Below are 16,624 nucleotides of genomic sequence, written 5' to 3'. Positions count from 1 at the left end.
ATCCCTGCCCTGGGCCACTCGGGTGTTTATTACCACCTACATCCAGCAGAGGACACTAAAGCCATTTAGCTTGTAGATATACAGAGCAATCCTCCATACTATCAAAGGTGAAGATAAACCAAATACTTGCAGAAATTAATAAATGATCATATGGATAACAGGCTTAAGGCTGATTGATTGGCTCACATGTTAGCATGTTCAAGATGTGTTGAAAAAAACTGCACAGACTTAGATTGTTTTGCAGAACAAAAGGATGGTAGATATCAATAGGAAACTCATCTATTGCATGTTTATAATGTTCTGATTGACTCAAATCAGGTAATTTAAAGCACACAGTTTTAACCTATTTTTCTGATAATTTGGGGGTATAATCAATGCAATACTGAACCAACTGAAACAAAAATGTCCCGGTTTGTGTGTGAACTTTTCAGTGCCTGCTAGCCACCAGACCAAAAAACCCAGCAACGCAAAGACATAACACAGCCTGTCACAAGGGGAGGGGGAGGGGGAGAGTCACAGCACCCAACAAGTACCACATGCCCAAACAACTAGCCCCACCCAGTCTATTGGCGGAGACATAAAAAAAAATCATGGGTGGGGTGGACAAAGTGGGTGTATGCCTATGGCAGGATTGTGGTTGAGGGAGTAGCTATGGCCCTGACTTACCGGCCGCCCAAACTCCAGCTCGGAAAAGAACTTATACCAAGGCTCGTTCTCTAAATCTATGTCATCATAGGTCTGGGAAAGCATGACAGTGACAGAGAGAGGAGGTAGAAGAAAAGACAGAAGAAAGCAAGTGTGGAAAGAAGTCACACACAAAGAGAGACATGGACCTCATGGTTAGGAATGGGCAAAGGTGGCACAGGGGGATGGGCACAGGATGAACCAGGATGAAGATTTAGACTGGCTAATGGGGACAAAAGTGATGATGCAAAACCCACACCCAAAACACTTGCCACCATTAGGGACTGAAGAGACAGACAATTTAAACACCCTGGCCCCTTTGAATTGATATTCATTCATTTCGCATGCACAGAAAAATTTTAGAAGGCTGCAAATTTCAGGACAGAATCCCATCACTGCTGCCTTAATCTAAGACATAGGACAGGTGACAGCTAATGAAAATCTGCATGTTACTTTGAATATTACATATTTAACACCCAACCTCATTATTCACACATTCGTGCAGGCTCTGGATGGCATATTAAATACTGTCTGTCAGAGTGGCAGAGAAAGGAAAGAATTTTCACCGGGAGAACTCATTACATTTAAAAAGAAGAGGAAGGGGCACATATTACAGAGCTGTTTGGAAAAGACATAAGGGATTATTCACATGGGGTTAGGTTTCACTACACTGGCAGGAACAGCAAGCCAACTGATCCATGTGGTAAGGCCCCAAGGTTGCCCTGTTATTTATTAAAAGTTATTTGCTGAAAAAATACAGTATATCTTGCATTTCTTTACATGTATGGCATGTAAATTATAAACAAATTCCCTTAAGGAGGCAAAAGTTCATCACATGATAGATTAACACCCAGCTATTTCCTGGCATCATACAGAGAACAATTTTCATAGCAAATTAACCTGCAATAAATTTAGCGAGCTGGGATGTTAAGTATTAACATGCGGCAACATAGGCAGGTAAGTCAAAACACTGTCTACTGTTGTTCAGCAGGTTAAACATCTACTCTTTTCTGCTGTGTGTTTAAACTTCAACAAGCAAAGCTTTCTTCATTATGTTTCCATTTACAGACTTCAGTGTAGACTACAGACAAGAGGATTGGAAATTTTCAAAGAGTTTTGTAATTATTTTAACTGCAGAGATGATGCAGTGCTTTACTCCTCTGTCTGCTCTTTCTAACCCCATTCCCACAGGGAAATGGATTTTTCATGCCAAATGAAACACTGCCAGGAGATGTTTTGTAGGTGTTGTGGTGCTACATCTCTCTTGCTATAAAGAGAATTCGGCTTTGAGTCAAATGAGTCACTCTGTAAAAAAGTGAGGCCTGGAGCATAGACTGCCAATCTCAAGTACTGTAGACACCAACAGAACAAGAAGAAACTAAAGAAACCGAGTGTATTTTTGTTTCCTATGGCTCATAATTGCCCAAATGGACACCACTGAGAAGGATGTTTTAGGGTGCCATTTCTTACCTTGGAGAGTAGAGAAAACATGTTGTGAGCAGACAGCATATATAAGGAGTCACAGACAGCAGATTAGCCAGCGTGGGTTTACTTCTACTTTCTACAGCTTTCTCCTTTTATTGCCTCTGTCTATCAGGGGCTGACTCATGCATTATTGCCCTGGGAGCGTTCTCTGCAGTCATCACATTAAACATCTGTGAAACCTTCACAAAAAGCCTTTCTTTTTACCCACATAACAGACTCCTCATCTAGAACATATTCTCCATTATCCTGTCTTTATCTCTGATACCTCGAGTCTATTATTTTTTGCCCTCCCTCTACACAGTAATTATCTCTGCTGTCTACTTTGTCATTCACCCCACACAAAGTGAACAGCCATTACAGTACAGTCACTAGAGGATGCAGAACTGAAAACCTTTGCTTTTTAACGCCCACATTGTCTCTGATGGAATAAAATTCCATGCAAAAGCCCATTACATGAAAATATATTAGCAACACAGTGATGTCTACAAATACTACTGTAACATGCCAGGATGGCAAATGTGTTTGTGACGTCCCTCTCAGTTCTACCAGCCAACTGTTTTTTTGTAGCTACATCTCAGCAGTGTTGTTTCACTTCATGTTACTTAATGTTTTGTTTACCTCTTCAGAAATAGACCTTCTATTCACCTCCAAGTGGAGCAGAGGAGGAGAATTAATCTTTTGCAGTCCTTTAACACTTATAAGCATTATTACAAAAAACAGCTACACAATCACTACACTGTCACAGTAATTTGAATATTCTTCTAAAATTCCAGTATGAAGCAAGCTAAGGAAGCAAGCATCACATTCTCTGAATGTTGTATAGAATAAATTTTACAGTTTGAGCTGAAGCCAGATTAGTTCCTACAAGCCTCACAGGTTAGTCAAACGTGAAGAAAAACAGTATGGCTTGTAACCCTTCGGTGGATTGTGACAGGAGAATAACAGACTTTTTTTTATAATCAAGTGAAAGAACATTTTTTGAAAATACTAACTGGTCTTTCGTGCTCCAAAATAGAGGACTTCCCAGGCTCGTACTCAAAAATACTCTTAGGCTCTGCACGGTACTTTCGTGTGTCCACTTTCCTGTCGGGTGGACCCCATTCATTCCTGGTGCGAGGAAAACAAAACACAACCAGAAACATTTTTAGTAAATTATCTAATCCTAGTTGCTATATAATTATATATATAATATATATAATTATATATAATTAATTAACTAACATTTATAGTTCATGTACAAGAAAGAGCTGTTAAAATTTTATATATATTGATTAATAATGACACGTAATAAATGAAAGAGTTCCTCTTACGTGTCTAGGGAGTCTTTCTCGCGGTCGCTATCTCTGGCCCTTAGCTGCAAGAGGGATGGCATGGGTGGAGGTGGAGGGGGTACAGGGGAAGGAGAAGGCTCCCGAGGCCCCAGATGCCCTCCGTTGTCTGAGGGGCTCTTGGATAGTGGCCTGTAAGTATGTGTTCGGGGAGCCGGGTGGGCCATGGTGGCAGTGGATGACGGGCTGTAGTCATCTGTTAAGGACAGGACAGAGGAGACATCAGAGGGAGAAGTAATAAGGCAGAGCACGCCAGAGAAGAGGACACAAATGGGTTGGGAAGAAATGACTTATTGTATAAAACTTCTGTTACACACAAAGCAGGTCTCACCATTGTTTATGACAGCATATGTTGCATTGTATGTGTCAGAGTAGTCATCATCTGTAGGAGAAAGGAAAAAAAAATCCTGATTGGGAAACATGTACAAACACACTTTATGATACACAAGGTACAAGTTTGTAGTTTCCTCCTCAGGGTGAGCAGCACCTTAAGTCAGCTGAATACAGTCAGTTACAAAGTAAATACCAATAGTGACCACCTTCTTCACAGTGGAAACTATCAAAACCAGCCAAGCAGCATATGCCTTTTCTCCTCTGCCCATCCACAAGCTCAGTTTATTAGAGAAACAACAGCTTTTCTAATATGTCTTTTTTGGGCTTTAAGAAGGTAAATAGTGGACCACAGAAGCAGTGCAATGGACATAATTCTAACTGAAGTAAATTTAACCAAAGCTGCTGTTTTCTGAAAACTGAGAAGCTAGACATTTTTTAGAAAGACCTTTCAGTACTAGAGGAGAAGATATTCAAAAGACAGAATTAGTAGAGACTTTGTGGAGTCTGGGACTGGAGTATTACTTCATAAATCCAGTGGAAGACATGAATATTCATGGTGCTATGGGAATTCTGAGACGCATCAAAGAAACCATCACATGCCTGTAGATATTTTTTAGGCAAACGCCATAATAGTTTGTGTGTGCCCTGCAGTAGAAGAAAGCCTGAGTAGTTTAGAACAAACAAGCCTTGTACTGACTGTGTGATTCTGTCAAGCTTACAAAATTAGAGCAGATTTCCCAGGACAGCTCTGTGTCTATTAGAGTTTTCTCTCAATAACCTCCTCCTCCTCTCCAGACTCTCTTGCTCGCATCTAATGAGTTCTGGCTCTGAGGTTCTTTGGGTCTTTCAGTTTAGCGAGAACCGGCATGCTAAGATGCACACAGATACACACACACACATACAAGCAGCATGCATGCATGACCAATTCCCCTCATAATGTGACAATCAAATCACGTCAAATAATGGGCCGTTTCTGCCTTTCACTGATTCAGTACAGACTTACCTGCTTTGTGAACCTTGTGGATCTGTTTGAACATAGTCTTATACCAATCCTTAGGCCTATCCACCGTCTGTGGAAAGAGAAATAATCATGAAGATTAATGTGGCGTGAAATGCAACATAAACTAGAAAACGCAAGTTAGAAACTGGAGAGGGTTCCCACTGTTTTATAGGACATTACTAAGCATAGAAAAACACAATCTCAGCCTTTTTAAACATCCAGATTTCTTTCAAGGAGAATTTAACATGCTGAGACACAAATATCACAAATATCAACATTCAGAGAAAAAACTTCAGGATGACTTGAGAATCTTTTTTTTTTCTTATCAAAGATAAATAATCTTATCAAGAATTGTTTGAATCAAAGTAAACTAGTCTGAAAAGTGGACTACATGGTTCTCACTCTCACATAACCTAATAACATAAAGTTCAAAACTTCCCCATCCTCCTTATCCTGATCTAACAACGTGGGAGAAGTAGGTGTGGGTGGAGGCCAAGAGTCCTCTACAGGTCCATATCTTTTTACAGCTCCCTACTGCTCCATATCCTCTCATTCACACCCACTTTCAATCAAAAATGAAACCTAAATGATTTGATTTGACACCTCACCTACATATTTCATTTAAATAGGCAAATAGGTCACTCTGCAGAGGCTAAAGGTGCTCTAACTTTAGTTTTTCATTGACTTTAAGAGAAAAATAGATTTCATTTATAGATTCAATTAATGCATTCTTGTTTTTGTGTTTGTCATTTTATGACATTTTCACTGCTTCCTTACAAGAAAGAAGTGAAACAACACATGATGTTGCATCATCATTCTCAAAATCTCAATGTGGTAAGTGCATATTTAAGCTTTTAAACATACTGCCACAATATCCAAACATGCAGCCAAGATAGCTCAGAAAAAAAACTAAAAAATCAATGAGGCTATCAGTCACTTGATAAACTACTACAGAAGACTGTTTGCGTATGAATGTCTGTAATGTGATTGTACCTACTTTCAGAAATCAATGTCAGCGGATTTGGTTTCACAGCGTAGAGGAAGCCATGTTGCCACAACACCAAAGATTCTGAGCTTTGGTGTTGTGCCTGGAAAATCCAGGAGGAACCCTGGTATGTGTGTCTTTGTGTATACAGTACAGATTTAACAGCCACTTCAAAAAAGAGCTATCAAATGGCAGAGAGACTTAATCCCCTCTTTATTCAGTAGCACTAAACAGTGTCTGGACTCTGGTCAGAGAAGAGGCATTTTGCCTCCACAGAGAAGGAGTGTGTGTGATTGTGCATGTAGCCCTGGCACAGCCAAGAGACTGTCCAATTACCACTTCACTCTCCACGGTTACCAAATAGAGTGGCCACAAAAATGTTTGTCCGCTCACAATAAGTAGCATCTGTTTTTCACTTTTCTTCTTTCCTGCTTTTTTTTGTTCTTTTCACCTTTTTTCTTTGCTTTTATTGCCCATCTCTCATTCTTCCTATTTCTCTTTCTCTCATTCTGTAGTTTAGCATGTCTGCCTTTAAAAGCTGCTCTTCAATAAATGGATAACTAAGCGAAGTTTTAAGACATGAAAAGCCTTAACAGAGATAACACACACTTTGACAAGTAAGCAGCAAGGACCCTGCAGTGCTGAAGCAAAGACCTTGTCTGAGCTCATCTTTATAACTAGCACACAGAGGGAGAGTAAGAGAGATACTGAGATAGTGCAAGTGAGGGAGAGAAAGGGCTTTTAATATGGGCTCAAAAGCTGCTGACAGCTGAAAGTAATCCCCTCTCATGAGCCTGATCACATATCAAGACAACAGAAATGGGTCCAAAGACACCCCTGTGCTACACAGTACCTAAATGAGTCAAGTCTGCTGCTGCAAATCAATGTATAAAGTTCTGTGTATGTTTGACCTCACCGTGCGGATGGCAATAGGAATGCCAGACTCGTCCACAGGGCCGATGCCTTCATAATGAGGGGCTTTAATGATGGAAACCTTTTTTTCCTCTTCCGAGAAGCGGGCAATGGGCACGGTGCTGCTGACGCTGGTGTGGCCTGACACCACAGACTCTCTAGTGACAGACTCACTGCCCTCTAGATAGAGAATAGAAGAAGAGAAAGACATGTCAGTTGTACCTAGAAATAATCAGAAATATGCCCTCCACAATTACACAGTTCTGACTTCTGATAATAGATATACATATATTGTAAACCTTAGCATGTGACTGTAAATAAATCTAATGTCTAAGGACCAATTAACTCTTCAATTAATTATGAAACAATGATAAAGTGAGGTTTGACAAAATAATTTCACTGCCAACAAACTCACAAAGACCCCTTGAATCGTGCTTAAAAAATGTTTAAATTTTAAGCACTTTCAACTTCAGAGTAGGATATATTAAAATGATCTGCAAAATAAAAGTTAATCTCTAGTTATTTATTTATTTTGCTGTAGGTCATGGTCTACATCCAGCCTAAAAAGCAAAAACATCACTAAACAAACTGTCAGCAAAACAAAGTTGACGTATCCTCGGCTCAAATGAGGAGACAAAAGAACAGTGACTCACCCGAACTCCTGCTCTGTCTCTGGAGCCCAGTGTGGAGTGAGGCGGGGGGAGGAGGATAGGATGGGGGAGAGAGAGGTCTCTGTGGATGGCTAGTGCTTCCATTCATAGCGTGAGAGAGGACCTGGCCCTAAGAGTTACCCAGAAGCCAGAAACAGAGGCAGTAAGACTACCAATCACAACTGGCAGCAAAATGTACAATAGTGCACAATCTTATAGATCTATTATAAAGTCTTATTGCTATAAAACAGGGGTAGAAGAACCAGGTCTGATATAGGGATGGATGTACATATAGACAGATATTGGATCTGGCGTGACTCATAGAACGTGCTGAATCTGAAGTGACTGTACAATGTAAGAACAGTTAGTCAGGGAAAGGGGCAACTTATTGAATCACTTCACTCTAAAACAGAACAACAGAGGTTAAAACAGTGACAAACATGGACAACTCCTTCACATTCAGATACATTTCATTATAAATTAGTTGTGACATTAACAAGACAGCGGGCATGATTATAATGGGAGACTCCTCTGAAGAATCCTCTCCCATTCAACAGGACACAGAGACGTATGATTTCATCTGACAATGGATAAAAACAGAGTATTTTGATTTAAAGGCCTCCATGTTCAGATCAAAGATTCAAGGTGGCTGAAAAACACAATACAGCCAACTGTCTAAATGACAACAATCAACTACCAGTGTATCTAATTCCTACTTCTAATTTCTTCCTTGTTTAGTGCTTGACAAAGAGCAAAATGGCAATGACAGTGAGTAAATTGCAGCTGTTGTTAGTGTGATTACAATGCCACAGCTAACAAACTCAAGCCAGGGATTTAAACCTGGCAATTACAACATATCCTTGTTTCAGACGACTGCATCCCAAACTTTTCTGAATGTTGGTGGTTGCTGGTTGCTCCTGTGAAAGGATTTTACCTTTGTTAAAATATAAACCAGGCCAATCAACACATTTGTAGCTGGAACTAAAGCTGGGAGCAAGAACTAAGTATTAGCACCACGCATTGAAGATCTTTCTCACTTGCTGCATGGATGAAGACACCTACAGAGGAGAACTTTTGTCTCTCCCTTCTGGCAGTGAGAGTAATTACAACCCATGTTTTCCTTGTCATTGATCGCTTTGTTTTTAAGACTGTAATCCTGCCTCTGAACGCTGAGTTTCGTTTTTATTTGGAGCAACAGAAACTTTTCTTGGATGGTTCCTAGGTTTTGCCGCCATAGGTTTTGGCATAGTAGTTGCTGTAGCCAACTCTGTCTCCATTGCTACGGTTGCTCCCTTCTTCAGCTCTGGCAAACCAATCATTGCTGGCTGATGCTAAACGCATCACTGACAGTGCACCAGACACCAGATTTAAAACTGCTATATTTACCTGGTGCTGATAAGCTTAATCAGCACTGGGTGGAGTTAATTCAAGAGCTTGAATTAACTTCATTCATATGTAAAAGTCCCATACTCCAGCTTCAAAGAAAAGGTTTAGCTTGATGGCTATGAGGCTTGGAGTCAACAGTGACAATGCAATGCCACTTTGAATGACTTGATAGACACTGAGCTAATTACTTGGCTAAGAAGAAGCCAGTGTCAGACTAAATAGTGCAGTCCAAACAAAATGGGAATTCAGTTTCAACATCAGTCTTGTGTAACTTGGAAGACAAGGTACACATGCAAATTTAGGTCACAGTGTAATCTTATCATTGTCAGGGTCCCATACATCTACTGCCAAGGCAATATAAAATACAGTACAATATGACGGGAAACACAACTAATTCAGTCTCAAGCATATTACGCTACTAACTACTACTACTGCTACTACCACGACTCCCAGTGGACAAGTTCAGTCTTTCAAGATGCTAACAACCTGCAGCAAAAAGCTTCCAACAGGGTACTTCAACCTGCTGCAATATCTCTGAAAAATGGTTGTGTCTTGTCATGAATTTTTGATATGAACTGGCCTTAAGAGACAGTAAACTGTAAATGCACGGGATTGCAAAAGAGGCATAACAAAGAGAAACATAGACAAGCACACATAGACATGGAGTTCTAATGAGTACAGACTCATTAACATAATGAGGGAACATAGAGGGCTGAATTTAATTCTGGTATCTGACAGGTAGGTTGCAGTTGATGGTTAGTGGAAGGTAAAACTTGGTAGTAATCACACATTCTGTGGAGGTTTGGTTCAGCCATCCAAATGAGTTGAGGGAGGGAACCATTTGTTTTTTGGTAATAATGTGTGTTACAGCAGTGACTTGTTGGGATAATTACGTTAGTGACAGTGGCTGCTGCAGCAGTGGAGGTCACAGGGGTTGTTAGCACATCATCAGGGCCAGCAGTGGATGTGTAGGCAGAGACATGGCTGAGGGTGGGCGACGGCGTGGGTGATGCGCCAGGTGAGTCCAGACTACAGATCTGCAGCTCATCCAGCAGACCCGCCGTGGACGACGAGTAGTGGCTGAGAGCAGACACTGTCACGGGGGAGGCTGAGGGGGACACGCAGCCACCGATGCTCACGCTGCTGACTGTGGTAAAGCTCGGCCCGCTGACTGTGCCAGCTGTGCTGCCAGCTCCGCTAGCGACATATGGGGTGGGCGATAGGGTCTTGGGCATTAGGCCTGACAGGTAGTCAAGCGATTCTGAACTGTGGCAGCGGTAGGGGGAGTGCGGTGCTGAGGGGTCGGGGGATGGAGGCCCCTGGTGTTGGAGGAAGAGGGAGTTGATTGGAAAAGGAGGAAAGGAGGAGAGTGCTTAGTGATATCACTCATTAGCCGCATTGTCACAAAGGGTGTGTGGAAGCAACACGTGAGTTTAACAGAAGGTGAAATGCTGTTGGGAGACCACACTGAAGTGTCATAAGGCTGCAGCATCATCTTCTCACACATGATAATTGCTGTGAACTGAAGACGCTCTGTTAGTTCAAACTCTGTGGAAGGCAGCAAAGTAAATAGACAGTAACACTGGTATACAATAAATGAAACACTTGGTTATCACACATACGAGTTCACACACATATCTAGAGTCACAGTTAGTTTGTTTGGCTGGATGGCAGCACCAAGATTAACAAACTAAAGGGCAACACACACAAGCAGTACATGACGTGCATGACAACACCTGCGTCTGTTTTGACAGAAGGTCTGTATCAGACTTCTTAGTGTTCCATTCTCTGAATTTGGAGCATCCTGGCTACGTTGCACTGGCTACTTCTCCTGTTTGTGCGATGCATCCAGTGTGTGTTATGGGCGTCAAATAATGTGATGCAGCCGGTGTGTTACCCTTTAATCACTCTTGATGTCACCAAGAGAAAAACCCAGTGATGTTGTCCTATAGTGGCATTAAAAAATATACATTGATTGCTCTTTTGCTCTGTTGTCACAGTATATAGTCAGTTATGTACCAACAGTTCTGCAGGAGGAGGTCTTGGTGGAACTGCGGGAGGAGCCTTCATCATCTCCACTTGGGATGCAGCTGGACTTGGGGTTAGATTTGGGGCTCGATCTGGGACCTTGAGTTCCACTGTGGGATTTGGAAGTCGAGGCTCTGGAATTTTCTGATTCTCAGGGTCCAAGTGCACAGAGAGTGAGGCTGTCTGTGTTAGGGGCTGAGAGAGAGAAGGACCCCTTTGTGGAGGTGGGGAGGTGGGTGGAGGGGAACTTGTGGTCTTGTTCTTTGGTTGGGGATTAAGGTAAGAGTTGAGGTGAGCAGGAGGGTCAGGGATGGTGACCGGGGTTAGCTTGAGGGAAGACACTTTACGCTCCTGGGCCTGTGTATTAGTGGTGGCAGAGACACTACAGTTGCTAATATCATTTGGGACAGTGGGCTGGTGTGCCTGTTGGACTGAGTTTGCACTGGTCTCGGAGTAGGAGTACGAAGACGTGCTATTAATAGTATAGGACTCTTTCAAAACTGCTTTTTCATTCTGAGTGAATGTTAGCATTCCAGGGATAGAATCATTAGCCAGGGCAATGAGAGAGCTATAGTCTGGTGGATTAGTGCCAGTGGGTGAGAAGTGGAAACTCTCTCTCCTGGGGGGTGGCAATGGTACGTGATTGATATCCTTGTTTGCCAATTAGGAAGCAACAGCCAGAATAAGTTCAACAACAAAGAAATCACGAGTGAAAAACTTGATACAAATCATCTTCAAATTACATTCTTGAAATGCAGAATGGTTCTGTGTAAATTATTCATAATTATGGTGGTTTGTCGTGTTTTTTCCATGGAGAATATTACAAACCAATCAGCATTTCAACACAACTATTTTTGATCAAACTATAAATAGCAGAAAAAATGTCAACATGTGTCAGAGTAGTGTGTGAGACAATTTACCTGTGTTGGTGACTTTTTGTCTTGCAGGTTGGGTCTAACACTGCGGAAGCCTTTAGCAGCAAGAGATGAGCTGCTGGCGTCTCCATTCTTAAGGCCATCTGTTGCACTGCGTGACCGCCAAGAATCTGAGGATAATTTTAATAATATTAACATAGACCACCACAGTGTGTTGGATTAAGTTTTCTGGTCTCCTATCAGGTGTTTCATAGGCTCTTTGTTGAGATTGTCCACCAGAATTCATCAAAAGGAACAGAGACTTACCCAAGTCTGATGAGTGAGAGTCACTCCCTGGGGAACAGAGAAGACACAGCAAACATAAGTAACATGAGTGAATGTGTGGTCATATTTTTCCCTGCAAAGGTCAATACTAACAGATAGGATTACATCATAAGTAATTACATAAGATACTGAAATACTTCTGAGAAGTTTAAGTGTGACAAACAGAGACCTGATAATGGGGTTAAAGGAGAAGACATACATCTGAAAAGACACAGACTGAAGAGGAAAAAGCACGGAACAGACAAAAAGCAAAGGACTGCATGTCTTGTCTTGAAGTGATACACAACGTCACCTGCTGTCATAACATTTTAGCATCCACAAGTACTCTGAGTACTCCAGTTAGAAGTCCACAACTACTTGATTTTACTATCACCTGACACTGCTGATCTCTAAAGTCAAAATTCACTCACCTACCATGCTCCTAAACCTGCTACATCTGAGAGCAGCCTATCAGCTGTCAGACAGTGTCCTACTATTGTTAAAAGGAAGCTGACGGTGCCAGAATGCTTACATGGGTGCAGGTATTAACCTGGGTGCTGACAAAGTGCAGGCACAAACACTGCTTTTTCAGCAGAGGTAAGGAAAAAGCAGATGAGGGCAACTATAGCAACTGTAGCCTCTGGAAGCACACGAATAGCTGTGCTCAGTGCTATGTAACAGCTCCTTGGTTATTCATCTCGACTTGGCCTGTAATTTAAAATTATTTTTGAATGTGTTATTGTGTGGATTAAGCAACAATTTTGGGATGAAGGGACTTATACATACAGCAGATCTACTGTGAGTTTGTGGGGATAAAACTAAATCACTGATAAGGAAGAATAAAGCAGAACGGTGCCATTTCTGTCAACACACAAGACCAAGTTAATTTCCACAAGTCTCCAAGAGCTTAGGGTCAAGGGAACTGTGTCATGTCAAACAATGTTGACAGAGGGAAAAAAGTAAAAGAAAAAATGAAACACAGGCAGTGAGCCAGTGACACCAGTGATTAAAAACATTGACAACAGGAAAAGTACAATCAACTTCACATAAAGAGGTGGAGATGGTAAGAGGCAGTGTGAGAGCATGACATATGAGAGCTGTCAAAAGGAAGGAAGATTAACATCAACAACCGGTAGGCACGGTATGACTCATGACTGATTTAGGAAGCAAAAACAAGCCCAAGACGGAAGGGGCTAAACAAAAGGAAATAAAAGAATTATACAATGAACTGATTAGAAAAAAAATAGCATCCCGCAGTCCAAACATTGCTTAAGCATACTGGAGCAGCCACAGAAGTTGAAAGTATTTCAAATATGCTGAAGCCATATCAGGTTGATGGAGCCCAAACATGATTTTGAATAACAACAAGCCACTTTTTAAAGACTTACCTCATGCTTTTACCCTCAGTTTAGCCTGGTCAACTCCTAAAGTGGCCTGTATTTTAGGTATTTATGTGTTAATTTTTTGTGTGTTGGTGAGTGTTAGTACCTGTGGCTAGATTTGGTGAGCTCTGGACCCTCTTCATGGGAGAGAGTATGAGTGACAAGGCCACGGTTTTGGGAGCGTATCCTCCGCTATCTGAGGAATCACAGCCAGGCAGGTTGGATCATAGAGGCAGAAGCAGCAGCACACATGCACATGCATATACACAGCTACACAAGCACAAATGCATCCAGCCAGAGACATAACCCAAACAAGTGGGGGTGAGGCACATGCATTCCAAGAGCCTGAATTTTACTGTGGCAGATTGGGTGATAGCTCATAGAAAGCTCAGGAATTACAATGAAACTGCTGTTTAACCCTATTATAGAATTCAACTGTTAAGTAGAAGTTTAGAGATTTTTCTGTCATATACTGTATTAACAATGGGAGCATTTTAAAATGGATGACGGTGGATGCTTAGGTTAAAAAAAAAAACCCATAAATAGTAAAATGACTTTAACAAGATCAACAAAAACAATTAACGTGAGGTACATTTGTTAATAGTGGAAAAGTCAAGAGTTGATTTGGTTAAAAATCATAAAATCTCTGTTTCTGACCTACTGACACTCTTGAAACACCTCCATCTACCAATTGAACTATGGTGAAATACCATCTGTACAGTATAACAAACTGATATTTTCCCTGTTGTTTCTCATTGTAGTACCTGGGACTTAAACAGACAATGTTGACGTATATGAAACCTGCATTTCTGTAGCAAACACACAAGCTATTGGTGGTTTAAAATCTGTGAGTCAACCTCAAGTCAATTTATTTTGTGTTTGTTATAATTCTGGTAGAGGATATTAGTTGTCTTTCAACACACAACAAAGCTATTTTTGTATTGTCTTCAGCATAATAAATACAGGCAAACGACCAAGATGAGTAAAGCTACCACTGGCAGGCACTCAGAGTGGTGGTGTGTGGTTGTGTGTCGAAGGCTTGAAGACAGATTACTCATCATTGATTCTCCAGCTGAAATACACACTTCAGCGTCAGGATGACTGCCAAGTTTAGGGCAGAGATTTGGAAATGTATTGAGGGCGGAATACGTCACTGGTGGTTAAAAGCAACAACCCTAATGATGCTTTTAGTCACAATAACTGAGGCCCAAAATGGACCAACACCGAAGTGGTGACACAGGGTCAGGGTTAGAGTTACAGACTCATGCCTGTGGCAGAGGAAAAGTAGCACACATAGCAGCTTTTAAAATAGCGAGGTGGCCTGAAATGCGGAAACATATTGACTTTTTATTTTAAAGTACTGATTGTAAACAATGGTTTTCTGTTCAGTGAACAAACAAATACTGACAATGTAACTATCTGACTTTGCCAAAAAGAAATAATGTACATGGACTGAATGGATGACTCCCCAACAATCTAATACATGGTTTGTGTGTGTGTGTTTGTGCATACCTGTATTCATATTGAAGAGCACTTTTTACTGATCTACTGCAGGGGGACACACTTTCCTGCAAAACAACAACAAAAAATTTTGGACACACACACAAAAAAAGATCACATAAAATTTTCATAATAAATGTTTTCTAGAACAGCTGACTGACCCTTTAAAATGGAGCAACACCTATAGCCTTATGCACTAATTTACATTTACAAAACTATCTCCCTGAAACTAGTAAGTTATTGTAATCATAAGATTTTTTTTTGCTATATCTTTTATTAAATCTCAAAACAGAAGGACATATTTTGGAAATCAACCAGTTTCCTGCTGCCCACTATGTCATTAGGTTTGATACAAACTGCACTGCTTAAAGAGCCAACATCTCTGTGCGGGGCACGTCTGGAGAGACTGATGATTTTTAGGAGTAGGAGTACTGTGTGCTGACATACTGCTACTGCAAGTGACTGCAAGTCAGCTCAATTCTAACTCCTTTCACACATCTCATTTTTCCCATCTTGAGAAAACCTATGGGCTGAGGCGCAGATGTCTTGGACATTAAATGTGACATATGTCTGATAAATGGACTGAGTCATTAACTCTGAATATCTTCTGTATATCCAGGAAAAGTAAAGTGGCATGAGTCTGGTGGCAGGCTTCTCAACCACCACCCACATCTCTTATTTGTTCAGTGATCCATGTGAAGTAAAATGAAATAGCAATTCAGTCTGATTATCAGGCTTAGGTGGCACAGACCTGTGACAGACCTGAGGTGTACCCTGCTTTCTGCCAAATGTGTGCAGTCGAAGACCCTAATTCCAAGCACGGAGTGGGTGCTACAACAGACAACATTATTTTAATGACAGGGGAAACAAACTGCTGAACAGGACAGGAGGTTTAGAGAAAGGATAAATGGATACTGTGTAATTGGTAAGGAATGACTAACAGATACTGATCAAAATCATTTGCAATGCCTCAGAAGGTTATGAGTATTTCTGACAAAATGCTTTAACAATGAGACAAAGACAACTAACATGTGAAATGTTTGTCTTGGACAGAAATATACTTAAATGCCTGTGGTTTAGTGCAGCTGATAAGGACATTAACTACAAAAAAAGAAACAAGTTCATAAAATCTTCTCATCAGAGCTGTCCAAGTGCTACACAGCAGAACTACACACGCTCTTTCATTTGAATGCCTATGCAACACTGTGAAAAAAGTAAAGATTTAATCTAAATCAAAACATACTGCCTGTCATGTTCAAAAAGATGTTAAAATCAAAGCCTAAACCCATAGGAACCCAAATGTGGGAACACACTGTACATTCTTCCAGCTGAGTGAGAGTCTTAATGATCCTAACAAATTCTTTACAGCACACAGATAAAACATAAATACTATAAATGGCACTGATAAATGATACAGAATACCATGTTTACTTAACTGTACCCCCATGCGATGCTTGTTTCTTGTTATATGGAGACCTTTTCTCAGAACTGTAGCAGTATGGGTACATGACTTACATGAACAGGGCACACATCAAAAGCCAGAGGCGCAGCGCAGACTGCTGCATCGCTGTGTCAATGCATGCACATGTGTGTCATCATGGGACTTAGTGTATATGTCAGATACTGAAAGTGATGGCCCACAGTGGCTGCAGTAGGGATCATACATGTCTGGTATGTAAATAACCATGGCATACACATGCCTCACCTTGCCTTAGAAACATGTAGCTACTGTTGTCAAGTTTTGGCAATATGCGGTACAGTAGCTGTTAAATG

General features: G+C 41.0%; 1 protein-coding gene across 1 annotated transcript in view; it reads right to left on the bottom strand.

Moving 5' to 3' along the window:
- Positions 1 to 16,624, bottom strand: part of sorbs2a (sorbin and SH3 domain containing 2a) — a 47,153-nt gene that overhangs the window by 14,659 nt on the left and 15,870 nt on the right. The window contains 12 exon segments of the mRNA XM_051070550.1: positions 667 to 738; positions 3,162 to 3,276; positions 3,480 to 3,693; positions 3,829 to 3,879; positions 4,834 to 4,900; positions 6,732 to 6,907; positions 7,381 to 7,507; positions 9,657 to 10,082; positions 11,712 to 11,836; positions 11,973 to 11,999; positions 13,458 to 13,547; positions 14,864 to 14,919. Of these exon segments, the coding sequence (XP_050926507.1) occupies positions 667 to 738; positions 3,162 to 3,276; positions 3,480 to 3,693; positions 3,829 to 3,879; positions 4,834 to 4,900; positions 6,732 to 6,907; positions 7,381 to 7,507; positions 9,657 to 10,082; positions 11,712 to 11,836; positions 11,973 to 11,999; positions 13,458 to 13,547; positions 14,864 to 14,873 (1,500 nt within the window). The 5' untranslated portion in view covers positions 14,874 to 14,919.

The sequence above is a fragment of the Lates calcarifer genome, linkage group LG5, assembly GCF_001640805.2.
Source record: "Lates calcarifer isolate ASB-BC8 linkage group LG5, TLL_Latcal_v3, whole genome shotgun sequence".
Lineage (NCBI taxonomy): Eukaryota > Metazoa > Chordata > Actinopteri > Centropomidae > Lates > Lates calcarifer.
Note: the sequence above shows the minus strand (reverse complement) of the source record. Positions and strands in the feature narration are given on the sequence as shown.